This window comes from Penicillium atrosanguineum, assembly GCF_028827265.1.
Source record: "Penicillium atrosanguineum strain IBT 20685 chromosome Unknown utg000008l_segment0_segment0, whole genome shotgun sequence".
In the NCBI taxonomy this organism is placed as follows: domain Eukaryota; kingdom Fungi; phylum Ascomycota; class Eurotiomycetes; order Eurotiales; family Aspergillaceae; genus Penicillium; species Penicillium atrosanguineum.
In genome coordinates, this window is record NW_026623140.1 from 1374100 (window position 1) to 1399832 (window position 25733).

At 50.1% G+C, this 25733-nt stretch overlaps 13 protein-coding genes across 13 annotated transcripts; 4 read left to right on the forward strand and 9 right to left on the reverse strand.

The window, feature by feature from the left end:
* Nucleotides 1–550: 550 nt before the first annotated feature.
* On the reverse strand, nucleotides 551–2430 carry N7443_010025 (uncharacterized protein; the record flags this gene model as incomplete). The annotated part of the gene is made up of 10 exons (XM_056890081.1): nucleotides 551–634; nucleotides 691–806; nucleotides 864–891; nucleotides 954–1151; nucleotides 1209–1431; nucleotides 1473–1620; nucleotides 1674–2005; nucleotides 2065–2137; nucleotides 2197–2210; nucleotides 2282–2430. 10 exons carry the CDS (start codon nucleotides 2428–2430, stop codon nucleotides 551–553), a joined length of 1365 nt encoding a protein of 454 aa, XP_056736572.1.
* Nucleotides 2431–4142: 1712 nt separating this feature from the next.
* N7443_010026 (uncharacterized protein) lies at nucleotides 4143–4367 on the reverse strand (the record flags this gene model as incomplete). Its single annotated transcript, XM_056890082.1, has 1 exon — nucleotides 4143–4367. One exon carries the CDS (start codon nucleotides 4365–4367, stop codon nucleotides 4143–4145), a length of 225 nt encoding a protein of 74 aa, XP_056736573.1.
* Nucleotides 4368–5854: 1487 nt separating this feature from the next.
* N7443_010027 (uncharacterized protein) lies at nucleotides 5855–6918 on the reverse strand (the record flags this gene model as incomplete). The annotated part of the gene is made up of 2 exons (XM_056890083.1): nucleotides 5855–6767; nucleotides 6860–6918. The coding sequence occupies 2 exons, from the start codon at nucleotides 6916–6918 to the stop codon at nucleotides 5855–5857; spliced, it is 972 nt and encodes a 323-aa protein (XP_056736574.1).
* A 1415-nt stretch (nucleotides 6919–8333) lies between these two features.
* On the reverse strand, nucleotides 8334–9563 carry N7443_010028 (uncharacterized protein; the record flags this gene model as incomplete). Its single annotated transcript, XM_056890084.1, has 3 exons — nucleotides 8334–8381; nucleotides 8445–8993; nucleotides 9081–9563. 3 exons carry the CDS (start codon nucleotides 9561–9563, stop codon nucleotides 8334–8336), a joined length of 1080 nt encoding a protein of 359 aa, XP_056736575.1.
* A 366-nt stretch (nucleotides 9564–9929) lies between these two features.
* Nucleotides 9930–10430, reverse strand: N7443_010029 (mitochondrial 37S ribosomal protein uS8m; the record flags this gene model as incomplete). The annotated part of the gene is made up of 1 exon (XM_056890085.1): nucleotides 9930–10430. One exon carries the CDS (start codon nucleotides 10428–10430, stop codon nucleotides 9930–9932), a length of 501 nt encoding a protein of 166 aa, XP_056736576.1.
* Nucleotides 10431–10910: 480 nt separating this feature from the next.
* N7443_010030 (uncharacterized protein) lies at nucleotides 10911–12405 on the forward strand (the record flags this gene model as incomplete). Its single annotated transcript, XM_056890086.1, has 2 exons — nucleotides 10911–10948; nucleotides 11025–12405. The coding sequence occupies 2 exons, from the start codon at nucleotides 10911–10913 to the stop codon at nucleotides 12403–12405; spliced, it is 1419 nt and encodes a 472-aa protein (XP_056736577.1).
* Nucleotides 12406–12931: 526 nt separating this feature from the next.
* N7443_010031 (uncharacterized protein) lies at nucleotides 12932–15076 on the reverse strand (the record flags this gene model as incomplete). The annotated part of the gene is made up of 1 exon (XM_056890087.1): nucleotides 12932–15076. The coding sequence occupies one exon, from the start codon at nucleotides 15074–15076 to the stop codon at nucleotides 12932–12934; it is 2145 nt and encodes a 714-aa protein (XP_056736578.1).
* Nucleotides 15077–16125: 1049 nt separating this feature from the next.
* Nucleotides 16126–17729, forward strand: N7443_010032 (Zn(II)2Cys6 transcription factor; the record flags this gene model as incomplete). Its single annotated transcript, XM_056890088.1, has 4 exons — nucleotides 16126–16186; nucleotides 16226–16794; nucleotides 16861–16998; nucleotides 17067–17729. 4 exons carry the CDS (start codon nucleotides 16126–16128, stop codon nucleotides 17727–17729), a joined length of 1431 nt encoding a protein of 476 aa, XP_056736579.1.
* Nucleotides 17730–17836: 107 nt separating this feature from the next.
* Nucleotides 17837–18810, reverse strand: N7443_010033 (uncharacterized protein; the record flags this gene model as incomplete). Its single annotated transcript, XM_056890089.1, has 3 exons — nucleotides 17837–18332; nucleotides 18395–18527; nucleotides 18591–18810. Coding segments are annotated over 3 exons (849 nt in total), but the record flags the coding sequence as incomplete, so codon positions are not given.
* Nucleotides 18811–19436: 626 nt separating this feature from the next.
* Nucleotides 19437–20717, forward strand: lysB (homoisocitrate dehydrogenase lysB; the record flags this gene model as incomplete). Its single annotated transcript, XM_056890090.1, has 4 exons — nucleotides 19437–19467; nucleotides 19531–19571; nucleotides 19641–19810; nucleotides 19874–20717. The coding sequence occupies 4 exons, from the start codon at nucleotides 19437–19439 to the stop codon at nucleotides 20715–20717; spliced, it is 1086 nt and encodes a 361-aa protein (XP_056736581.1).
* Nucleotides 20718–20876: 159 nt separating this feature from the next.
* Nucleotides 20877–21875, reverse strand: N7443_010035 (DUF1769 domain-containing protein; the record flags this gene model as incomplete). The annotated part of the gene is made up of 3 exons (XM_056890091.1): nucleotides 20877–21082; nucleotides 21148–21651; nucleotides 21713–21875. 3 exons carry the CDS (start codon nucleotides 21873–21875, stop codon nucleotides 20877–20879), a joined length of 873 nt encoding a protein of 290 aa, XP_056736582.1.
* Nucleotides 21876–22576: 701 nt separating this feature from the next.
* N7443_010036 (Decarboxylase NovR) lies at nucleotides 22577–23329 on the forward strand (the record flags this gene model as incomplete). The annotated part of the gene is made up of 1 exon (XM_056890092.1): nucleotides 22577–23329. The coding sequence occupies one exon, from the start codon at nucleotides 22577–22579 to the stop codon at nucleotides 23327–23329; it is 753 nt and encodes a 250-aa protein (XP_056736583.1).
* An 829-nt stretch (nucleotides 23330–24158) lies between these two features.
* Nucleotides 24159–25616, reverse strand: N7443_010037 (Peptidase S33 tripeptidyl aminopeptidase-like C-terminal; the record flags this gene model as incomplete). The annotated part of the gene is made up of 1 exon (XM_056890093.1): nucleotides 24159–25616. One exon carries the CDS (start codon nucleotides 25614–25616, stop codon nucleotides 24159–24161), a length of 1458 nt encoding a protein of 485 aa, XP_056736584.1.
* Nucleotides 25617–25733: the final 117 nt, after the last annotated feature.

The window sequence follows — 25733 nt, forward strand, 5'->3', positions numbered from 1 at the left end:
GGATCGAGCCCCAGTCTGGTCAATATTTTTGCTTTTCTCGTTCTCTTTGAGAAGCTCGCAAAGTTTTTTTGGTGGGTCGTTGATGGGTCAGCTCGGGTTCTTGATTGGCGGTTATCTATCGCCTATGAATACACACACCAGTAAAATCGATGAGCTGAGGCGTCATCTTCATACCTTTCTTTGGCTTGATTTTCTTATCAAATTACTGGGAGGGAGAATATTGTGGAAATTAAGGTATATGATATTAACCCGTGTCTATGACAAAAAACGGAAGCCTACCGAGGTCAAGTAAATCACAATCTAAATTCAATGTCTCATCAACGGCAGCGCTCAGCGCCAGTTATCAGACCTGGCCATCATGTAACCTTGGAAGTTGGTGTACCCCACTCGGGCAACCCCGCCCAATTGTCGTGGTATATGTACAAGGTCATGCTCTATGTACAAGTCAAATCTGTCCCAGAAAGTCGGTTGACCTCGGTATCAAATCCATAGTGTCGAGATCTTTTAGTAGGAAGGAAGCGCCCTTCAAGTTGCAGCTTTCCACTGATAATTATACATCGTTGGCGCAAGACCAACTGCTGGAGCTAGAGTCATTGTGGATCGCGACAGCGGAGACGTAAAGACCGAGTCCACACTGAAGAAAGTCAGTCATGTCAACACAGGTAAGACAGGTAGGATATAGGGACTCACCATAGCGAAGGCAATTGCCAAGATCAGAATATTGATGATAGTCAAACAAGTCTTCTTCCAGTTCTTGAAAAATTGACCCCGGTTCATGTAGAACCAGAAAATGGCAGGGAGGCCAACTGCTTCATGTTAGCAAAAATGCAACTTCAACTATGTAAGGGAGGAATATGACATACAGCTGAACCAACTTCCAAACAGCGCACTCTATAACGAATTTTAGCATTAGCGAATATCCTTAGATAGATCTAACGAATCCCACGACTTACAATGAGACTGAGCAGGTCATTGAACACGGGAATCGATTCCGCGACAACCCATGAGATGACCCACACGCCGATACAAATGGCGACCCAGGATCCAACGGAAACGAAGCTTCGGCTGTGCATCTTGTCGGAGCCGCGGAAAAGGCGAACGTAAATGTACTTGCACGCAACGTGACCCAAGACCACACCGGAGAGAATGACCTTGATTAGATTAGCATATGATCCATAACACAGGTGAAACGAGAAGTGTAGACTCACAGTCGGAATGGCTAAGCCCCAGGCGATCTTGCTCATCAAAGGGCTCAGAGACAAAATGGCAGGAGACTCAACATCGGGTCCAACGTAGTGGTAGATGATCAGAGCACTGATCAGGTAAAGGACCGTGTCGATAATTTGAAGCATAGCCAGCGACTTGTTGAAGGTCCGGGGGTCCTCCATCTCAGACATAAAACCAAAGTAAGCAATGTGAGCAACTGCAAATCTCATTAGAACATGGTATGAATTACGGTTTAGTGTTTCAACTTGCGGTAGGCGAAAATGATGTTAGTCACCGCGAGGAAACCGTCGCGGAAGCTAACATCAGTGGTGGCATGGTTGACGACATGGCCCTTGCTCTCGACTCCAGCAGTGACCATAGTCACCATAACGGCAACGAAAACACTCAAAAACGCTTGAAATAAGTCAGTCACACTGCTGTAAACGCACCGACTGGGCTACACTCACAAATGCAAGACATCCAATAGACTTTTTCCATGGTACGAGGCAATGCACCAAGGAAGCAGATGACCAGACCAACAACACCAAAGACCAGTGTGCAGGTGCCGTGATCAGTCAAAACGTTCATAAGGATGTTGAAAGTCAGGATGTTGCTGGCCATGAGAAAAATCAATAGCAAGAGTTGGCCAATTCCGAGTATTTCACGGCCGACACGGCCCATCAGGAGCTCACCAGCGTCTCCCATGCTGTGAATTTCTGGGTGACGAAGCTTGAACTGGCCAATCTCATAACCCGTGTACCATGAAAGAGCAGAGATGAACAAAATCATGATTGCAGCACTGCATAAAGACGTTAGCACAAATTTGGATCTAGACAAATTTGATAAAGAGATACATACGGAGCCATTCCAAGGGTGGCCACAGCGGAGGGAAGAGAAAGAATTCCCACAGAGACATTCTCGGCGATCATCACTTGAGATATTGTTAGAATTCGCTTTAAGGGTGCGTGGTATTCGCAATTAGATACTCACGCATTCCACAGTGCCTGGTTAATTATCATTAGCGTTCTTGATCTTCCAATGATAAACTTCTTTGTGTGGGAAAAGAGTCACTTACCACCACTTCATAGTCCGATACTTGATTTCAGCGCTCTCCTCATTGCCAAAAGGTTCCAGATCCTTTGCAGCAAATGGCTTTTCACCATCCTTGAGGGGCCCGTCAATGGGCCCTTTGGCATCAACTGCATATGACTCCTCGTCACTCATAATAGGCAACTTTCGTTCCGCTTCTTCACCAGGTCGAAAGTTTTGGCCAACAGTAGCCCAGAGAGAAAAAACAAATTGACGCGACTATGCCAGCATTGACTTCGCACGGATGATAAAGAAAGCAATTTCAGAAATGTCTGCAATTGTACCCCAACCAAGCCAAGAAAAAATTTGAAAGTGCCCCGGGGTTCTGAGTGGATCCCGGGAAACTTTTTGACCGCCTGCGGCGTGCCGGGTTGACTTTAACTACTGGCGGGTGTTGCCGAAGCCGGTGAAATTTTCGGTGCTCGGCATCGCCGATGAAATATTTATTTAAAACCTCGATTTATAGTTGATGAAAAACTTCAGTAGTGACGATTTGGTATACTAAGGTAGAGTTTATGTAGGAAGATGGATATTCAACCTGAAATTCGGGTTTTCCGGAAGTTTCCCGCCTCTAGTTCCATAGTTGGCAAGGAGTGGCATGAGTGCGGGTAGGTTGTCAGTCTGACATTCCTCGTTGTTTTCGGTGCCATTGCGTTAAATCAGTTACTTCAACGATCGTCCAATATGCTAGTTGGATCAACAGACAATGTTAAAATACAAAACATGCCATCTGGAAATTGTAAGAAAGACCGTTCAATGCCTCAAAAGTGAGCATGATCCTATGTGTCATAGCTACCCCATTTTCTGTCTAGCCTTTGCCCCCTGAATTTGATATCTCTGAAAGTGAATAAATCCGTGAAGTAATAGAAACATTAATCTTTCATCCAAACAAAAAAAAAAGAGCTATTATAAGGCCATTTTTCTTCATAGCTTTCTAAATCTATATGCTCAACCTCTTACCAATCAATTGGCCGGATGGTGTAGTTGGTTATCACGTATCGTTAACACCGATAAGGTCCTGGGATCGAGCCCCAGTCTGGTCACTTTTTTTGCCTACATCATCCTCTCCAAGTGGATCTAGGGAGTCAACATTTTTTTGTGGTGTGGTGGATCTAGTCTCGGAACGAGTAAAGTTAGCTGGCGATTCAATCACGTGAACAGGCAAGATGGCCGAGTTGGTCCAAGGCGTATGGTTCAGGCTCACCTGATCCAAGTTTCCATATCTCGTTTACGGGGCGTGGGTTCGAATCCCACTCTTGTCAAATACATTTTTTTCATGTTTCAAAGTGTGGTAGAGAGAGAGCAGAGGCATCATTCAAGAGGTGTTGTCATCTGAAGATTTTTTTTTCAAACTTGCAAGCAAGAACTAAGTGCCTACTTAGTTTATAAGGACTTAAGAATTTGACGCCAATAAGGACAGCTTCCGAGACCAAACATCGCAGCAATACTCCATGCCTATGCTTAACGAAAGTGTAACAGCCGAGCCAACTGGGAAATCAAGGCCGGCTCCGATAGTAGGGGTAAAGTCTTAATTCAAGTCTCTCGCAATTTGATGTCAATTGATCAAGAGAGAGCGACGAATGCACTAAAAGCTGGGCTTACCATTCCGACTGCCTTACAGACTATGGGTGTGCTTAGTGGAGGGGGGGGAAAGGTCAGAGGCATTTTTATATGACCTCGTGTTAGGCGGCTAAGTGCCAAACAAACCTTGGAAAGTAATTACGAAGAAATGCATAGACCTTCGTTGGATATATTGGAGAAAAGACTAGAATGTTCCAAACGGTCAAGACATTAAAGAAAAGATCGTTTGTTTACCCTTGATGTCATTCATTAGAGAGGCTTTCAAGCTAGGAATAGAGAGGGTAGTAAAAGTGCTTCGGGACCGAGACACCGCGGTCTTCATATAAAGCTTCCATCAAGCCGCCAATGAGTTGAGAGGAGGGCGGTAAGCTAACAAGCTCGAGATTCGCTTGTGTACGCACAAGATACCCGAGAATCGCAGCACTGACAAGGTTGGTCAAATCACCTCGCTCCTCACGTAATGTGCGCAGGAGCCCTGTGGAGAAAGCCATTTCTGGATTTTGTATATGACCTCCAGTCATCATGAAAGACCTTTGCATTTAGTTAAGAGTTTCCTGTTTATTACAAACATGGTCTTCTGGACGTCTACAAAGAATGGCTGAGAGAGCTCGAGGACCAAAATGTAAATGGCATCTGTGTCATTTTGCATACTGACTTCAAGCATACTGAGCATTGATACATCTATCCCAAAATTTTGTTTGTATAATTTTTTAAGCACAAATCATGGTCGCCCATGATGTAATGCTAGGATACGCAGATCGAGACCTTGCTGCAATCTTCGAATGAGTCGAGCAGAACAGATTGCCGTAGTGCTCTTCATCTCTGGAGTTAATATGAATAAAGAATGTTACTAAATCAGCATAGTTGGCGTCCACTAGTGAAACAAATATTTTACGCCCTGTTGAGCTCTTTGCAAGCCATATCTAGTAGGCCCAGCCCATCAAATATACCTTACCGAGAATTCCTAATAGAACTTGAAAGACCTGAGTGGATCTCAAACTCGTAACGACAAGGTTATTAGGCTGATATCGGCGCGTATATTAGGGGGAAAGTGATTTGTATTTCCACCTTCAGCCCCTCCGCCCGGGGAAAGATATGAAGCTTTCACTCATCCATCTGTGCGAAATTGGGTGGCTACTACTCGGTTGGGCAAACATGACAGGGGTGCGCCCGTTATCCTTCAAATAAATCGTACCCGTCAACCTAATTCGTTCGTCCGAAAAACGCTCTGCAGAAGCCAAAATGATCAGTCAGAAACAGTCAGAAACAGTCAGAACAATCAGTGCAATTCGTTGGCCACCCTGGACGTTGAAGGCTGGCACTATTCCATACATCTTTGATAAAACATTATCCCAGCCATTCATCTGTCACGTTGATACATGAAATCAAGAGCGAGTAAGCAACAAAAGGTTTTTCATAGGAGACAGCCACCAAATCAATCAGAAACAGACTTGGAAAGCAAAAAAACACAACATGAAAGCAAAGCAGAACTCCAATATCAAAAATACGGAAAGAAAAAACGCGGCATCAGGTATCCATCTCGGCTAGGTAGTTATCTGTGTTTTTGTCTTCGCCGGCAGACACATAACAGAGAGATCTCAAACGCCGCCACCCCAGAATAAAGGAGAAAAGCGCGCAAAGAACGTAGCTTGCGCAGTACTTCCATCATCATAGTAGTAGTAGTCCATCTAGCAAAAAGCCCATCGTGGCTCGAGTCCATCAACACGGGCATCCAGAGAGCTACTGGCGAGTCCTGGGCTAGCGTTCAAAGGTCCGTCGGTCATAAGATCAGGGGGAGGGGTGTGCATTTATTCCATCGCGGTCTCCCAAGTGGCAAAACAAAGTCTCATGGGGTCCATAAACGCGGCACGGAAAAGTAAGGAGAAAACGGGAAGGACCAGGGGGTCATTATCCACGGAAGTAAAGTTTATCAATCGGCCTTCTTGACTGGGGAATGGCCATATAATTCGGGTAGGGTTCAAGTATTTGCGAATCTGACGCGGCGGCGTCGTTCATTGATCATTTTCTCGGTGTCAACATAAAGACGGTCGAAGAATTGCATTGCATCGGAGTCCTTGAGGATCTTCGCGACTTGCGTTCCTGCGGAAATGAGCTGGAGCACATTACGATCATCCTTGACAGGCCGGGAGCTATGCTTGGCAGCGTGACGCATTTCCAGGGAGTTTTCCAGGACAGTGATCAGTTGCTTGATTTGGCCGTTGTGCAGTGCGTGGCGGGGGATGCGGCGGCGAGTTGCTAGTCTCTTTAAGAGGTGCACCCACTCGTTCCACTCGCGGTCCGAGGGGACCTGAACTGGCCTCTTGTCCTGTTCCAAGGGGATGGGGAATTGGTATCTGGCAAAGAAATCATAGCCACACTGGGAGAGGCGGTCGTTGACTTGGTGTAGAATTCTGTCTTGCTCTGAGGCATCGAGATTAGTAGGGAGCTGGGGCAGCTCCTCCTCTCGAGATGAGAGGCTCCGTGAGGCAGGTGGATCCAGAATCTGATGAGGGCCATCAAATTCATCCCGGTTGGAAGTCCGTCTCTGGGAAACGTATTGCGGATTTCCGCGGGTTGCATCGGCAGCTCGCAGGCTGTTTCTTTCCACGATGTATTCCGGGCTTTCCGAGGAAGTAAATGGCCTAACATCATGTCGTATTGGCTCCCTGGGCATCTGGGGGCGGTTCCATTCCGGGTACACGGGCACGTGGAGCATTGGCTGGCCAGCTGGGGGGTAGGATAACCGCCCCAGAGGCGGATTCATCATAGGTCCATGGTTGTCCAGAGGAGATGGAAGTCCGTGGTAGTGGTGTCGGGGTTCAAAATCTATTGAGCCCAGTACAAGTTGGCGATTGTCATTGAGGCCGTATGCCCGAGGCGCTGACGGTGCCCTTTGGCTGCTTAGCAAGAGTAATGGAGGACCGCATTTCGTCGGAATTGGGAAGATGGGGAGAAAAAGCCAATATACATGGTATGGAAGTACCTTTGCCGGTGGATTATGGGAGTGTTTCCCGGTGTTGCGTACATAGTGTGTTGGGCCATTGTGCTATTGGGAGGTGTGAGCCGAGAGGACCAATGAGAAAGACCTTGCGTTGGAAATGATTGGAAAGGAGGCGGTGCATGTTGGTGCTGACCTAGGGCGAGGTAATATATCCAATTTGGTGCTGACAGAGCCTGCTCGGGGTCCGAAACTGTATGGTGTCGCAGAGAGTGGCTGGAAACTCGCTGGGACCGTCAAAGGAGGAGGTACCATGAAGACAAGATATAAACTAGCGGCAGTCCACAATGAAGACAAAAGCAAGGAAGAAGAAAGTCAACTTATGAATAGGGGTGAAAAAGAAATATGTTCAAGAGCGTCGTTGGGCGAATCCACGGCCGTTAAGAAGCGCTGGATAGTCAAGGCTAAGGTAATATTTATGACCAGGAAAGCCCGGGTTGAGGATGCCTAGGATTGTGCCTGACGCCCGTTTCTGGAACTATCAGGGCTAATCCAATTCCATAAGTGGATGGAGAGCCGCGCTAGAAGCTTTTAAGCCAGAAGTGGAGATGTTATGGGCAAATGATGCAGTGGGTGGGACTGGGCGTTGCCCTTAGGTATGAGCCAATTGCACCATACAAACAAGGAGGCACCCCGGCTCTCCTGTGCGACAGGAAGAAGGCAATGATGAGGAGATCTTGAACGATCGAGCTCGAGTCTGCTCCGCTATGAAGCACTGATTTGACGTGGCTAGGACACCGCCGGAGCGGCTCTAGGATGTTAGGGGGGGGTCAGTGTATCCACCTCGATCGAGAACCGGGGTGGGTTTACGATCCCGTGGTTGGATCTTCACGGACCAAGAAAGGGCAAGGACCACTAGTAAGTGACGCCACTGAATCCTGGTGCGACAATCACGATGTAGGTAAATGAATTTAGGCACCAGTTGGGTAGAAGGGCATGAACGGGAGCCAGCTCGGTCTTCTAGTTGGCTGGTGACGTGAATGTGCCAGGAGAGATCTGCACACAATGAGAGCTGGAAAGTTGCGCCTAACGGTGGAGGCGAAGCACGGAATCCCGTGATAATTAGTCTTCAGACGCGGCCTTGGACTCCTTCACCCTGGCGCGCGATTGGGCATGCAGAGCCGTTGTGGCCCAATCAACGCATGGACCATCTCTATATCTCGACCGCGATCGACCAGTATCCATGCTACACAGTGGGAAGCTGGCTGGAGATCCAATCTGGGATAGACTTGCAGCCCAATGGACGGCCCAATGTCTTACATTCTCCGCAGGCCCTGCGTCCAGCCATGTATCGAAGTTGGGAGCAGGTGGCAAATAATTAGATAGATTGTAGAGTGTGAGAGGCGCTGCTCCGGTCGAAACAGCACCTAAAGGATTGGGTGTTTTGGCATGGTATCATTGCTCAGCCATTGCTGGTAATCGCAAAGTTTATCTCGATGACAATCTGGTGATCCGCCACTCATCGCCCTCGGTCCGGCAATTCTACGCCGATACGACGGGCATATTCCTGTGCATTTCATGTGAGCTGTCTATTGGAGTACTGAAGTCAGCGGGTGTAATATCTGCATACCTCGCAGCTCTGCCGAAGGCCCTCCTCGATACCGATGCGAGCTTCGTACCCTAGGATTGCCTTGGCTTTATCTCCGCTCGCATATCTGACAGCACACGCATCCCGAACACTGCCTCGGCTTAAGGTGGTAGTAGACCCGGTCACCCAGCTTGTTATCTCACAGGCCAACCCCGCAAAATAGGCCAGCCCCTCCGGGATCCGGATCTCGAAGGGCGGAATATGACCGAAGTGAGCCCATATTGCGAGGCAGAAATCACGAAAAGCTATGGGCTCGTTGTTTTGGATAAAAAAAGCTTCTCCTGCAGCCGTGCGAGAAGTTACCAGGTTCTCCACAGCGAGGACATGAGCGTCTGCAATATTACTCACATGGGTGACATCCCACAAATTGAAGCCATTTCCGATAATGAACGGAGTCTCATACCTGCGTATGCATGCATGTATGGCTGGTACTAGCTGGTAGTCCCCCGGTCCGAAGAGCACTGATGGCCGAAGGGCACAGGTGGCCATCTCGTCGCTGGACGCCTCCAGGACAAGCGCCTCCGCTGCGGCCTGCGTTTCAAGTCAGCATTCCCCTGCCTTATCCCTGCAAGCGCAGAAAAGAAACGGTGGGGCCATAGGAGAGTATGGAATTAATACCTTAGACTCGCCATAAATGAGCGACGCTGGTGATGTTGGCCAACGCTCATTGATATTGGGATAGGATATACGTAGGTCATCGGTCGTTACGCAACAAGTACTGGTAAAGATGAAAGCCTCGGCCCCATTTTCTGCGGCAGCGTTCAGCATATTTCGAGTGCCTTCGACATTGGTCTTCCACACTGTGCGCTCCAGTCTTCGGCCGAACCGATCGGCCAGACATGGTACGATCCCCGCAGTGTGGATGGCCACATCCGGATTGACAGTCAAGAATGCCTTGCCGACTTCGCGCGCATTGGTGACATCAACTTGCATGCATTCCACTTGTTTGGGCAAGTCATGCTGGGGCCGTGGAGGGCTGCGATCGATGACGGTGATAGCGCAACTAGGATGTTTCTCTGCTAGGGCGCGTATTATAGCGGAGCCGACAAAGCCGGTGCCTCCGGAAATCAAGACTTTCTTGGACGCCACGATCTCGGCCATCGCGGGGATTGATGTTGTTCATGGGCAGTGAACACTGCCGTGTTTCATTCCAACCTTGCGGGACCCAAAGGGCGGCAAACCAGGGATTGGCCATTCGCGTGACTCGGTGCTACCTATACCACACAAAGTAAAAGACAGGTCGATAGGAGTATCTGAACATATTTTTGAAGTCGTAATCTATACACGTCGCCTTGGGATGAGCGACCAGGAAATGAGATACACCCAAGCATCTAATATACAGATCCTCGACCGAGGCAAATGATCCCAGTCGCAGGAAACAAACGAATCTCAAGAGGAGATCCCGCTGCGACGAACCTGCAAAACTCCAGCGTAAATGCAAAACAAAAAGACCCAATGTCTCCAAGCTTATTTGACACGGACCAAGGCCTGGCCACCAATCTTCTTTTCCACACACTCGCGAGCCTCCATGATTCCCCGATCTGTAGAGACGTAGAGACTCTCACCAGGGGAGCGGAGTCCGGCCACATAATTGGACTCTTCACCACGAACAATCTTTCGCAAGTCCTCAACGGTGACCCGGACTCGTCGTGTCGGCTTGCTGACCAGCTGAACCTTTCCCAGGACAGACTCGTTCTGCCAGTACTTCAAGCCCAACCAGAGGCGCCTTGACGCAATGTTCTCACGGGTGATAGGCTCGACATCATTAGCGGTAGGGAAGCCGAGGATTGGGTGCGCAGGCGGAGGAGTCGGGCCTCCGCGGACGACGGTGGAGAGGTAGCCAGAGTTCTGGAGAGCCTGGCACAGAGCCAGGTGCATCTTGGTGTTGGGGATAGACGTGAGGCCAAGACGAGCCTTGGTGGCATTGTTCAGGTGCGCGCACACCGAGGCGAGGTTGACGAGAGACATGGTGCTAGGCCGCTGCGACGATTGGCCCTTCGGGGGACCGTAGGAAGGAGAAAAGGTGCGTGGTCTCGGCAGGCGGCCGGTGGTTATCGGAGGATGAAGAGAAGTCTCACACGAGGTGGATCTTCGATTAGAGGGTTAGAGCAATAGCTCAATTGCGCGTAAAGATAGATGATGAACGGCTGCTAGTGATCGCGAGGCCAAAGTCGGGGGAGAAATTTTCGGAGAAAAGGTAATTCCGGGCATAACACAGAGAATGCCAAAAGAGGAAAAGTCACTTGTACTTGGCTCCACAATAGCGGCCATGTGTGATAGCCAAGTACTCGTTACTTGTGTCACATCACACTATACGCGCCTGTTCGGCGGCTCGAGGGTTCGTCTCACAGGCTACCGTGATCAGACCCCGCCATGCAGCTATAAAGCTATTGTGAGCCCCCTCTTTTTCCTTTGCCTCGTACCTTCTTTCTATATTCACGGACAACCATGCCTCCGCTACCGGGCGAGGAGCGTCTTTTGACTGTGTAAGTCATGCTAACATGTTCCCCACAGACTATCGCTTTTTCGAGTAAATGGAGTCTAATTCTGCAACTGCCGTAGTTTTGCGGACATTCATTACTATTTCGCAGCGCCAACTCTAAAGCCTCTCCATCACCGCTTTGATAAAGGTTCCTACTTGTATATCTACCAGGATGCCTCTCAAAACAAGGCGCGAGTCGAAATCGCCAATAACCCAGGAACACCAGAGCAAGATGCATTCCATGGCGCCTTGCACAATGTACATATCCGACACTCGACTCATTTCCCGACCTTATGCACCTTAACTGTTGATGGAGTTAGCAACGCCCCTCAACCACAGCATGCATCTCAGTACGAATGGCGACTGCCAAGCGGAGACCCCCGCAACGAACGGCATAGCCTCCTGCGTCTTCACACACTCGATATTTATTTCTGGACATTGGACGATGCCAATCAGTTCTTAGATACAGCCGGTCATGTACTTGAAGCTTCGCAGGTCAAGTCGGACCGTACCAACACTATCCCACAGCCAGAACAGCCGATGAGTTCCGTGGTACAGCAACTTGAGAACATAGCTGTCTCAGATCCGGCATATCAGAACGGACAGACTCGCAACTCTCGATCTGATTCCGCGCCTACATCAGCACCAGCTTCGCAGGGTACCCACCAGCCTATGAGCTTCCCACCCCCTCCTCCTAGCGGCCCACCGGCCGACCAACAAGCAAATATTGAACAGAATCCCGAGAACAAGAAAGAGCCAGAGAATTTTGCACCTCTTCCATACAACCCTGCCGCCCCAGCAGCACCAGAGCCAATCAAGCACCGCGAGAAGACCCCGCCACCAGAAGATGGAACCGAAGGCACTGGTTTAATGGCAGCCGTCGCCGCAGACCATGGCATCCCCTATACACCCTCACAGAAAGTCGGAGGGGTACCATCATTCGGGCCCCCACCGACCTCAACGCCCGGAGCACCATACCCAGGTGCATCAGCTATGGCTCCAACAGGCTATAGTTCCCCTCCACCGAGCGCCGGCCTCCCAAGATCAGCCACATTCCCCCTCCAACAAACCCTTCCAAGCCCCGGCCTTCCATCCTACAATCAAGCCTATAGAACTGGCCAAGCGTGGCCCGGCTCGCCGCCCGAAGATCCAAATGCTCATCTATTTGCACAGCAAGCGTACGGATCTCCGCAGTCACCTCCTCAGCAACTCCCCATTGGCGGGTACTCGAATTACTCGTATAACCAGTCGGTGACGGGTCATACACCTGGTTCGTCTGAATATGATATCCATAGTCAGGTGTACAGACCAACTGAGGCCGAAGCGGGTTCGCATGGCCAGAAATATGCGGCACGAGCTATGAAAGCTCCCGGGCAGCGACCAAGAAAGTTAGAGGATAATGCGGCAAAGTTGGAAAGTGGAATGAACAGGTTTTTGAAGAAGCTAGAGAAAAAGCTGTGACGTGAGATGTTGAATCTCGGTTGCAGGTTTAGTATAGCTTTTTGTTGCCATGCGTGTTTGTCGTTTAGCGATTTCAGCTGCTGGACAGCTTCAATTGATAGCAAGACCATTCTCTACATCTCATGTATCGTACGTCTACCCAAACTTGAGTCTACAAGAAATATCCACAAATTCGAGAAACTAGTAACTTATTGTCTTCCAACCTAATTTCTCTTGAAAGTAAATGACAAAAAATGTAATATGCTCAACCTGAAGAATGCAGAGAATCGCTCAATAAACCCATGCTCAAGAAATCAAGAAGTTGAAAAATGCAACCAACAGACAATGAGATGACAGACTAGAAGCTTGGATAATATCCAGCCCCTCCATGAGAATGGAAAAGATGCTTAAAAGAAACCTCGCAAAGTTTTGCCAAGAGGTAGTGGAGCGAAGCTCCCTGAAGTGAAATAGCCAAGGGTATAAGCACAGAAGAAGATTAAAAGTGTGAATAAGAATTTAATCATGCCAAAGACCGTTCATGGCTAACTTAGCTCAGGTTCAGGCTGGCAAAGTCGATGTCAACGGTGTCCGACTTGGTCTCCTTTGTAGCTGGCTCCTTTGCCTGGACAGAGGGCTCGGGGGCAGTGGCATCCTTAGAGATCTCGAAAACGTCCTCATCGGCCCTAGCCTCCGGAAGAATAGTCTCTTCCGCAACCGTGGGAATAACTTCCTCAGGCGCCTTTGCCGTGTCCTTTAAAGACTGGGAGACTTCTGGAACGACCGGAACAGACTTGAGCATGTCGTGCTCCGCAGCAGGGAGCTTTTCGACAGCACTTTCGGCCAGGACCACCTTGGTCTCTTCCTTGGGCTCCTCAATCTGGACCTCAGAGTCGGTCACGCCGTCGGATTGCGAGACATTCTCAGTCGGGATGTCCTCAACCTTCTTTACATCAGCGACCACAAGGGTCTCCTCAGGAGCTTTGTCCTTGGGCTCGGTAGTAGTTTCAACCGAAGCGGCCTTAACAGCGGGCTTTGATGAAACTCTGGGGGCTTCCTCAGTGGCAGTCTCAGCCGCAGTCTCACTGACAGCCTCCTCAGTAGCCGGCTCAGCCAACTTGCCGACAGACTCAGGGGTAGACTCAAAAGCAGCTACGGTTTTTGCGGCCTCGACTGGTTTGGGGGCAATTTCTTCCTTGAACGGTGCAGCAGGGACCTCGGGCTTCAGTTGCTCAACAACAGTCTCCTTGGGTTCCTCCGCGACTGGCTCTTCTGGGATTGTCGGCACAGACTCCTCGATGTTCTCCTTCTCGGACTCCTCAGCTTGGAGAGGCTTGATATCTTCCTTGTGGGGCTTGATATCCTTGTTGGAAGCCTGAGACTTCTCCTTTTGGGGTTGCAGAGGAGCAGCCTTGGTCTTGGCCTGGGGCGCGCTGCGCTCCGGGGCTCTTCCCATTGACGTCACGGACGCCTTAGCTGTCACGGTGTTGCTCTTAGCAGGAGCCTTGGTCTCAGGTCGGTCATGTAGCCTACTCCTAGAGCTCTCGGTAGGTCGCATCATGCGAGCTAAGAACCCGTCGGCGGGCTTGGCGCCAGCGTCGCTGACGCGAGAGCTTGGCCGGTCTTGGGTTGACTGTGCTGGAAGAGAGGGACGAGAAGACTGGCGACGCACGCTTGCGGTGACGCCGTTGGTCGTCCGCGTCTGACCTGCGCCCACGGCGCTCTTAAGTGTGGAAGGCTTCCGTGCCAAGGTCGAAGCAGTGGTGCTAGTTCGCGCAGTCGGGGCCGATGGAACTTGAGACCCTAATCTGGCCGAGGATGCTTGAGTCGGTGCGGTTGCTGAAGCGGGTAGTCGAACAGATCGGGTAGGGGATCTTGTGCGAGGCTTGCCTCCCTGGGAGTTCGTGGGAGAGGTCTTCTGAGTTTCTTGAGAGGGAGTTGCGCCACGAGTCGTCCGGTGAGCGGTCCTCGCTGCGGGATTCATTGAGACGCGACTCGGCTTGCGAGCGAGAGCATCAGATCGCTCCTTGGCCACCTCTCGGGCCGAAGGCTTAGCAGCCGCGTTGTTGGTAGGTGATTTGGAGGATATAGTTGCCGGCTTGCTTGTCGCATTGGTCTTAGTAGCATGTATGTTGGAGGGCCGTTTGGTGACCGTCTTGTGAGCTGGTTTCTCTGCAGGAGCTCCAGAGCCAATGGGCTTTGTTGCGCTTGGCGCAGTCTCCTCTTTCTTCACAGGTGTCGGCTCTTTTGGCGGGACAGTGGTGTCTGCACGACCTGTGGTCTCTGCATTGCCCTCATTTTGTTCGGTGGTCATTGCTGAAGATTCCTTCGGCTTGGGTTCAAGGACAGCTTGGTCTAGGACACTGGTCTGGGATTTGCCGAGATTTCCAGCGGGAGTCGGAGAGATCACATTCTGCCGACGTGCCTCAACCTCGTCCGCATTGATCTGCGGGCCAAAAATCCCAGGGCTATCACTGCGCCCACTTGTCTTCCTCAACGGCGAACCGGGGTTCGATTGAATGACTCCGTCGACGGTAACGAAGCTAGCACGGACCCTGGAGAGCGGTCTTGTTGATCCCGGGGTAGCGGAGCTGACGGGAGACCTCCCACGCGACTCTGGGGAAACGACGGGACTCTCACCGTTCTCAAACTTGGCCAGCAGGCTCCGGACTCCGGGGTGGGCGTTGTCTGACATGGTTCGCAAACGATCACCACGTAGGGTTCAAGCAGTCAGGGGTGGTGTAATAGAAGGGTTCGGGACGCGTCGAGCGCACAGGGGCGCGAGGGTGCGGTTGAGACGGGGGCAGATGGTGAGTACCGAATCGCTCGCGTTTTAGAGAAGCAAATGAACACGGTGTTTTGAAACGAGCATCGGAGGAAGGAAGGAGACGTAAAGAAGGGTCGATCAGGAAGGTTAAGACGCTAGTAATGAATTAGCGCCTCCAATGGAGTGAAACAGCTGCATACAATAATTGTAACGTTTACGCCGGGCTCCCCCTGTAATTCAGGGGGCAAATGACGGGGTTTCCATCTGTCTGTAACAGTGGTTTAGTGTTCTCATACCTGGCCTTTTCTCCTGAACTCCTGCTCATCTCCGTCCATCGCTGTTGATCTGTCTTACTATACTGTTGTCCAGCGTTCGGCGTTCAGCATCCAATGGAACCGGTTTGTATAGAAACCTCCTTGCATGGGATCTAGGCCTCAGGCTGCACGTAAACACGCAGATTGGCGATCCAAACTTCGATCGGATTTAATTCCATGGTCCGGGGAGCCGATCGCGTCACGTATCTCATTTGCTTCGCAGCACCCTGATCCTGGACTGATTTCCCTCTAGCTAACCCCTAGTCATTATACAGCAATGTTCTAGAAGCCGAACTAGTGCTTAGGTGCTTACCTTTAGAAAGGGGTCAATTCATGACCCCCACTATGCTGCGTTCAATAGCGTCACGCTGTGGGGGTCCGGCGTCAGTGCCTTACCCGTAGCTACCCGTGGCATCATAGCTGTCATTAGGGAATATCTAACACATGGTGCATATTGTCTTGGTTCTTCTATGCAAGTTGCTCACAAAGACTATCTAGATGCACTTGCAAGATGCGTTTGAATGCCACGCGCCTGTCAACATCAAGCGGAGCGGCCCAACTAATTGCCGGTATTATGTCAGCAAGCGTGAGCTGGAGGGGGTTCCAGCATTTATACGACGTCTACATTCCTTGACCTAAAAGCATGCTGATGGATGATTGAAGATGGTCGGCGTACCTCGAAGCAGTGGCTGCTCTACCTGTGTGAAGCGCCGAGTCAAAGTGGGTGTGTTGCGGTTCAGACAAATAGTCGTGATTCTAACAGCGCCACAGTGTGACGAAAGAGCCCCTGGATGTGTCAAATGCGAAAAGTACGGCAAGCCATGTCCAGGATATAATAGAGGCTTTAAATTCATTACCGGAAAACCATACCGGAGTCGGCGAGTTCGTCCTGATGGCAGTGACAGCATAGACGGAAAGCGCTCGGTATCTACCAGTCCAAGCACAGGAAGTGATAGCCAATCTTCAAGCCAGGAGGTTCTTCTGCCAGAGAGACCCTCCACCCTTGTATCTGCGGACTTGAATGTCTTGCAAAGTTTGGGCTCTCTGATTGTGGACTTCTCTCAGCCCGTATCATCTAACCAGAACCATTTTGCCCACCACTGGTTTGGCTTCCTTCCGTCTATCTACGGCCTGAATCACACACTGGATGCAACGATCAAGTCCTTTGTGGCGCACCATTATGGGAAAACCTTTCAAGATGAGCAGATGGTTGTCTACGCCAGATCTGCCTATGGGGAAGCCTTGCATCGACTTCGCAAGGCTCTGACAAGTCCTTCAGAATGCTTTTCAACCTACATATTTTGTGCGGTTGTGCTATTATGCATATACGAGGTAAGACTGATAATTAGTCGGATCCCTTTACTACAAGTGACGTGCTGGATTCTAACTACACTACAGCTCTTTACAGATAATGAAAACCCCGAGTCTTGGATGAAGCATGCTAAGGGGCTCGGCCAACTGATCAGAGTCAGGGGTCCCGACCGATATCGCAACCAGCTCGATATCACCTTATTAAAGGCCTCTCGTGGATTAGTAGTACGTAATTCGTACCCACACTTGAGCGCTTTTAAATCTTTGGATTCTTTTCCCTAACAAACCAATAGGTCATGCATTCGATGTTCTCTGGGGAGCAATGTTTCCTGGCCTCCGAAGAATGGCACCATATGATGCAGCAACAATACACAGCAGATATGCCGACCGATCTCCACAACAGTATTGAGCAATTCTTCGCTCTTTTCACTTACGCACCTAGCCTCGTTCACAAATTCTACAGCTTGAAAGAGGTGGACTTGTCGACTCTAGAGGCACAACAGACTGTATCAGCTACTCTCACACAAGCCCTTGCCATACAAAGCAAGTTGGCTATTTGGCATGCACAGTACTCTCAAATCGCCCCACACCCAGTTGAAATACCCTCCTCTACAGAAGATGAGGTATACCCTGCTATTCTCGTATACGAGGAGATGATTCACGCGACGATATATTGCGCTTACTACGCATACATGGCGATCATACACGAAACCCTCAAGACGTTTGGCTATCCCGGCCCTCACGGGTCCATGGTGATTTACTTTTGCGATCAAATTTGCAAGTCGGTTGAATACAGCGGCGTTGGCGCTCTTGGCCCATTTCGACTGGGATTCCCGTTGCGGGTGGCATATGAAGTCAGTGGTCCTCTCACAAGATCATGGATCTTAACGCGGCTAGAATCATTCTCAAAGATATACGCCGCGGCTCGACCAGAGAACTACGAGATTATTGAATAATGATTTGTGAAGATGAAGACTAAATTCTGAAATCAATAAAATATCCCCACTCTTTTCAAGAGCCATCCCTATCATCAAGTCCCCATTTGACTATGGAATCAATTACCTAGCCCTTCAGCATCAGCATCACAAGCTTCAATATTCTGCTTCAAATTGGCTGACCAGATGGGCATCGCCACGGCGCGGGCTGTCAGAAGCAATATGACAACAAAGATCTCCATCAACAAGCCCATAGCAGCTAGGGTGCCGACGCCACCCGTGACAGGGTTAAATTTTGGAGGCCCATATTCCAACAGGAGGAAGTAGACAATACGGATCAAGAGGAATGGGAGTGCGAGAAGAACCAGCAGAACTCCGCGATGACCCTCCACTGGGAGAGTTGACCGAGAATTCACCGCTAGCCAGACAACGAGCCCGCACACAAACGCGAATGTGACGATGAGCAGGACAGATCCTGCTTCTCCAAGAGCGGATATCTCGACAATTCCACCCACGATAGCGAGCACAATGGCGATGACGATGGGGAAGCGGAAGCCATGCAGAGCGAACCTCAATGGCTTTGGATAACTCGATTTTCCGGGCCCGAATTTTCCTGACTGACCACTGTACCGAAAAAAGAAATTAGCTTTGTTAAATATTTGCAAGGATTACGAGAGGGTTCATACCATGCCAAAAGAACAAGGCTCACTTCGAATAAAAGAGGCGAAAGGCCAGCGTTTTGCATGGCAGATTCAGCGATAAGCATAGATTTGTTGGGCTCAGAAGTCGAGAGCATTATAGCAGATCCCGCAATGCGTACTGGAATAGCAACTGTTTAGATTCTGTCGTCTCTTTAATCATTCAGTAGGACTGTCCACTTACCTTGTGCTAGGATGCCAACCATACTCCACCAGGAATAGAAGTAGCAGCGCCCATGGCTCTGTCTCTTATTATGGTGCCAGTAACGCCATTCCTGCATATATCGCAGAGGTATTTGAGTCAGATGGATGATAGAAAAGAGGACAATTTCCGCGATAGCGATGTTCCTTCTCCCAGGGGAGATCAAAGCATCAGCGCCCCGCGAGACGATCGAGGCTGTCATGTTGGCTGTAAGGGAAAAGGATGAGTAGCAGATGTTTATTGAGTGCTAGAGTAAGATTCACATCTTTTAAGTATTCATCTATGCATGTTCCTTTGCTTCAGGTTTTATTGTACTGCTATAGATCCAGTGGATACACATCGCGGTTACTGACCACTTCGGGTTTAGCGTGACCAGTGGCCTGGCGTAAAACCTTAACGACATACCAAAACCCCGATTTAAAGGATCGGGCCCGCCGATAAAATGGACAGGGATTGGATCAGTGCACTGCCAAGGCCAAATAGAGACCATAATCAGGTGAGTCTGCCACAGGAGCGTTGCTCGCGATATCTGTCCCTTTCGGGTAAGGCACCTAGAGCCTCCCTGTGCGGCTGAGTTGCGCTCCTCGTTGCTTGTGACCATTTGGGACTATCATCACAAATCGCTTTTTCAAAAACTAATCACAAGACACTTCACTCCGTATATGCGTGAAATAAATGCTCCAGGTCGTAAACATCCGAACCGCGTGCTTTACTCCGGACCCCGGAGTCTGTCCGGATCAATGATATTCCATCACCGCATACAAAATGTAAAGCTCCGATGACGGCGAATGCCCGAAGCCAGGAAGCATCCCTCGAACAAAAATCACAATGGCTGCTGCTGCTCGGACTCTTCGTATTGGTATGGGCCCAGGAGCTGTCTGGTGGTTGCTTTAATGAATTGAGGCTAATTGGAGCTGTATAGGTCTCATCCCCGGAGACGGCATCGGACGGGAGGTCATCCCGGTACGTACCTCTCGCACGAGCAGAGCGAACCCCAATTCTCAGACCGAGAAACTGACAGGTGCATTATAGGCTGGTCGTCGTATTCTCGAGTCTCTCCCCTCGTCCCTGAACCTCAAGTTCAGCTTCGTCGACCTCGAGGCCGGCTATGACACTTTCCAGCGCACCGGTACCGCTCTGCCTGACAAGACCGTCGACATTCTGAAGAAGGAGTGTGATGGTGCTCTCTTCGGTGCTGTCAGGTGAGAACTCAGCCTCACCACCCAGCTCATCGAACTCCCTGACTGACTCTCACCACCACCCAGCTCCCCAAGCACCAAGGTTGCCGGCTACTCTTCCCCCATTGTCGCCCTGCGCAAGAAGCTCGACCTGTACGCCAACGTTCGCCCCGTCAAGACCACCGTCGGTAGCAGCAACGGCAAGCCCATCGACCTTGTTATCGTTCGTGAGAACACCGAGGACCTCTACGTCAAGGAGGAAACCACCCGTGAGACCCCCGAAGGCAAGGTCGCCGAAGCCATCAAGCGCATCTCCGAGCGGGCCTCGTTGCGCATTTCCACCATTGCTGGTGAGATCGCTCTCCGCCGCCAGGCGATCCGTGCCGGTAACCCGGGCCTCTCCACCCGTACCGAGCCCATGGTGACCATCACGCACAAGTCCAACGTCCTGTCCCAGACCGACGGCCTGTTCCGTGAGACCGCGCGCCGCGCCCTCGCTGCCGAGAAGTTCTCCTCCGTTCTCGTCGAGGAGCAGATCGTCGACTCTATGGTCTACAAGCTCTTCCGCCAGCCCGAGTACTACGACGTCATTGTCGCCCCTAACCTGTATGGTGACATTTTGTCCGACGGTGCTGCTGCCCTGGTCGGCAGTCTGGGTCTGGTTCCTAGCGCCAACGTCGGTGATGGTTTCGCTATCGGTGAGCCTTGCCACGGTTCCGCTCCCGATATTGAGGGCAAGGGCATTGCCAACCCTATCGCTACTCTGCGCAGTGTTGCTCTGATGCTCGAGTTCCTCGGTGAGGCCAACGCTGCTGCTAAGATCTACGCTGCTGTCGATGGTAACCTGGATGAGGCTAAGTTCCTGTCCCCTGACATGGGTGGCAAGGCCACTACCCAGCAGGTCCTCGACGATGTCCTCAAGAGACTGTAAGAAATAACTGTACATAGACCCCGGCCTGAGTGAATAGTGCAGGCGAGGAAAATAAAATTGACCGAGTTCTTGTCCGAGTATCAAAGATCTATCTAGTATGCTCTAAATCTTGTATGCAAGGATCTCAATTGAAAAGATAGACAGACGAGCCTCCGCCTCCTAATCAACCTCGTCGATCTCATTGACCGGTTCTTCTTGAGAAGGGGGTTGTTCACTCTCCGCTGAGTTCCGAAGCAGAGTAAACAAAACCACAAGGTAGACCCTCCCAGTCTTCGAGTCCTTCAAAACATATCGAAGCTCATTATGCTCATCATCCACCATGCCCTCCACAGGAATGTGGAATCCAGGCAATTTGACAGAAATGTCTAATCCCAAGTCAGCAAACCATCCCCATGCGAACAAAGTATACAACACATCTGGATGAACTTACCACTGAAACACAAATATTGATTCCCAAAATCAGCCAAGTAAGACCTCCCCTTCTCAAAAACAAAGGCCTGGCGATTCGCCTCCGTCTGGAAATGCTTGCGTCGCCCATCCGGTGTATCGGGAATCTGAAGCTGGCTTCGAACTTCTTTGCCCGTAGCATCAGCACCTTCTTTCACAACATAATCCCCCTTCACATCCTGATGTTCCTTGTCGCCAACCCGAAACTGATTCCAGGTAGCTAGTGCAGGACTGTACAAATACGGCTTATCGGCATAGGCGTCGCCCTCGATGGAGGGGTCTAGAGACCATTGCACGAGACGTAGGGCTGCGTTGAAACCCATTGGCAAACGATCGCGCAGAGGTTTGTCGAAGTCATTGCCGAATATTAGGTCATTGCCGTTGATGTCTTCTTTTGGAGTGAACGAGATGGAGATGGAGTATTGGTCGTTTGTGTGGAGGGGGTCTTTGAAGTAGGGGTTCGTTGTGGGGGAGTTCTCAGGGTAGCCTGGGTGTTGTTAGCAATTTATATCTGCTTGATGGTCGCATTTTCTAGGGCCTCAGGGTACCCTTGTAATCTTGAATGCGGATGGCGAGGTCTAAAGTGACGCGATCGTTGTCGATACGTAAAGTGTCGCCGTTGACATGAACGTCCTGGTGCGTGGTGGGGTCGTAGTCTGGTCCCGCTGTCACCTTGATGCGATATTTCGATTCTTTAGTTGACGCGGCCATCCTGATATCTTGATGCTTCTCCGTGTAGAATGTGGGATGGTGAGCAGCAATATTGGGTCCCGCGAAGAGCTGATAAGCTGACGATGTTCAGGGTTTCAACGGCAGCGGCAGCTATAAGTGTTGGTAGTCGCTGTTTTAGGAAGGGGAAGGGGCTGTAAGTAGGATGCAATGGGAAGAACGGTAAAGAATGGAATGGGTTTATTGAAGAAGCTTGGAACGAAAGAAAGCTAGAGCTAGCTGCCGATTGACGTCGGTGTCCCATCATGACCAAGGCGGCCGAGGAACTTTACCAATGTGGCTTTGACAGATCCACTCCCAAACTGAAGAAGAACCCATGATGCGCAATTTCTCACTACGAAGCTATTTGAGTGCAAAGCATCCGGAGAATAACAATAAGAATAAGAATCGGGCATATTCCGCTCAAATATTTGGGGGCCATGAAGGCCATGGCGGCCATGACATCAGGATCCGCAAGGCTGAGCTCCGCATATTCGCGATGATTGGCGGCGGCGCTACATGCCCCCCAAAGCGGGTGATGATGAGCGGTAAGATGCCAAAAACTGCGCCCCAGATATAGCCGAGCCCTCTATCGTGAGTTAAAGTTATATAAGGGCCCGTAAAGCTGCGGTTTAGATATTTTTTAGTTCAATCTTACGTGGTTAAGTTATAATCAAGCTGAACAATCTCCTCCAACATCCAACATGGAATCATCTCAAGAAACCTCCCCAATGCCAAGTCAAACGTCCGAGACTGCCAACCCCTCTCTCACAATTGACTTCTCATGGCGGAAATTCAAGTCCATTATTTATGAAGGCGACACATTCGGCGGCACACCACTATACACCCTCCAATACAACTTCCTCGGACGCCTAAAACTCATATTCAAACGAGTCTCGAACCCAGCCGCCCTAGCCGAAATCACATCTGAAGAAACCTCAAATACTCAAGATGACAACTCAGATGACAACACCACCGGCTCCAACATTGTCGGCAAAGGCAAGATCCGCGCTGTCCGCATCGACGCCGACTACGAAGTTCACGGCCGCTCTGACAAGTTAGTTGCACAAAAGCGCTGGCGCACCGAGTACACGCACCGCTCCAAGGCCATGTCGAATGATGGCGAGCTTGTCACGATGCACTGGCTGAGTGATAGCGACTTCAAGACGTGGGACTTTATTTGCGTCGACGAGAACCAGTTGCCCGTGGCTAAGTTCACGGCTAATATATGGGCACTGAAGCAGCTTGGCAAGATCGAGTTTATGGGTCCCAAGGCTCATGACCGGGTTTTCCAGGAAGAGATTATGGTTGCTGGTACCACGTTGGCTTATTGTATGATCATGCGTGTCAATAATCCTTTGGCGTTGTTGGGTTCGGCATTTGCGAAGCCGGGGCATGATAAAGATTGGAATGACGAAACTTCTAAAGGTACTAATGGGAAGCACTCTGCTGTCTAACTTTTGATTGAGTATTTGCCTGGGTTTGACTAAGTGTCATTCATAGATACCACTGGTGTTGTTTGAGCGATTCCCATAGATATTCTAATGCCAAAAATAATCTTTTCACATTCAAAGTGTCTATATGTAGATGGAGATCAGTGATTCATAGTGTGAGGCTCTACCAATTGATAGATCATCTCTCAACATTTGCGAGGAACAAAAGTTGAAATCGTCGCAGATAGGGACCTATTCCAGCACAAAAATGAACGCTTTCATAGTTCAGACTCAAGCCCTTCGTCTCAGAAATAAACCCCGGATGTTGAACATAGCCTCATCATCTTCCACCTTAAAGCTGATATATTCTGTCATGCTATATCCACGCAGCACGTGAAAAAATTCTCCGTGCATCATTAGAAGAAGCACAAGAGGAGAAAAATTCGAGTATAAGCAGTATCGGCTGTTTATAGACCACAGCAGAACATGGTGTCAATGAGTCATGTAGACTGGGATTCGAGATTGTTAAAAACAATATGAGGAATGTTTCAAGTTCATTTAATCAATTAATGTAAGATGGTTGTTTCTACCGAAGGATTGAGAGGTAGTCCCTTATAATTGACGTGTTAGGATTCAAATCCAGGACATGCCAAATTCCCAACAGAGTCTTTAGGCCTCGTACCTATAGCGAATGGCGAAACTCTTATGCAGCAATGGTGGTGGTCGCTTCTCGGCAAAGAGGCTGTGCAGGGCAATCTCGGGAAACACTGCCCTATCTTCGCTAGTTTCAATAGTTTCCGCTGTTTCAAAATAAAAGCATGGGTTTCCCCACCAGCTGAACTCTAAAGTAACATCATTTAGACCTCGCCAGTGCCGCGTTACGGTCCGCCGCTTCTACCCATGAAATCCGCCTCAGATCTTCCAAAGCTGCAATAGTATCCATATGTTCCTCCCCCAATGTGCTTCGTCTTCGCGTATAAACAGTCTCCGCAAACCCACCCGCCTGATCCCATTTGCCTTGTGACTGATACATGAACCCGAGATTGGACATAACACTCAATGTATGTGGGTGCTTTTCACCTAATGACTCTTCCATCATGTGCAGGACTTCAGAGCCTAGCTTCGTTGCATCGCTTCGTTGTCCGTTGACATGGTAGGTCACCGCCACGTCTGCCCAGGCAGTCAATGTATGCGGGTGACGCTCTCCGAGAACCTCTTTCAACCCCGCCGCCGATTTCTCTCCAAGATCTTTGGCTTCTTCTAGTTGCCCTTGACTGCGACAGGTAGATGCAAGGTTGCTGATCGACATCAGCGTCTGAGGGTGCTTTTCACCCAGAGCTGTCTTGCTAGTTGCTACGACTTCGCGATCTAGGGATTCCGCATCTGCCCACCGCCCCTGGACGCGATAGGTGGATGCTAGATTGGCAATAGACGTGAGGGTCAAAGGATGCTCTGAGCCTAATGATTCCCGTCTTGCCTCGAGGACCTCCAGATCTAATCTTTCCGCGAGGGAAAGATGTCCCTGGTCTCGGTAGGTTGATGCCAAGTTCGATTTCCATGTCAAGATGGAAGCTTCCGTTGCGCCGAACTTCTTCTCTCCCAGTTCCACCAATGATCGTTCGATGGATTCGGCGTCTGCATATCTCCCCTGGCTTGCATACGAGGTTGCAAGGTTCGCCATGGAGACAAATGTGGAGGGGTGACCTCGGCCAGAGGTCTCTGCTTTAATCTCCAACACTCGAGAGTCGAGCTTTTGGGCGTCCTCCCATCGCCCTTGGCCTCGATAGGCTGATGCAAGATTCGACATCGAAACCAATGTCTGTGGATTTTTCTCGCCGAGGATTTGTTTTCTCAGTCTCGTGACTTTCTTGCCAAGCTTGACCGCGTCGTCATATTGACCTTGCCCCCAATATGCTGAAACCAGACTGTTCATTGCGCTCATTGTTGCCAGGTCCTCTTCTCCATAGCTAGCCTCACGGACATCGAGGACCAAGGTACCAAGTTCAACTGCTACAGCCCACTTGCCCCTTCTCAAAAAGGATTTTACCAAGTTGTCGAGCCGGTTCAGTGCATCGAAAGTCGGATCGGATTGAGTATCGGCATTGTCGGCATCGGCGGACTCTAGAATCTTTTCCACATCCGAAGCTTCATCGGCACGATCATTGCTTCGAAGTGACTCTGCAAGGTGTCTGGCTCTCAGCGGGAGCGACTGATCGGAGACTGGGGATTTGTCCATGGGATTATCAGGGAGGGGGAAAGACCCGTCTGAGACGGAAAAGAAGCGGCGTGATGACATGGACACGCGGGGCATGATCAGACTAGTCGCTTATCGCTTAGGTCAGGGAGCGAACGAGGGGGCACCAAGACGCAATGTTTCGTATCTCCACCATAGTTCCCCATAAAACACGGGATTGTGATTGTTAGGGTT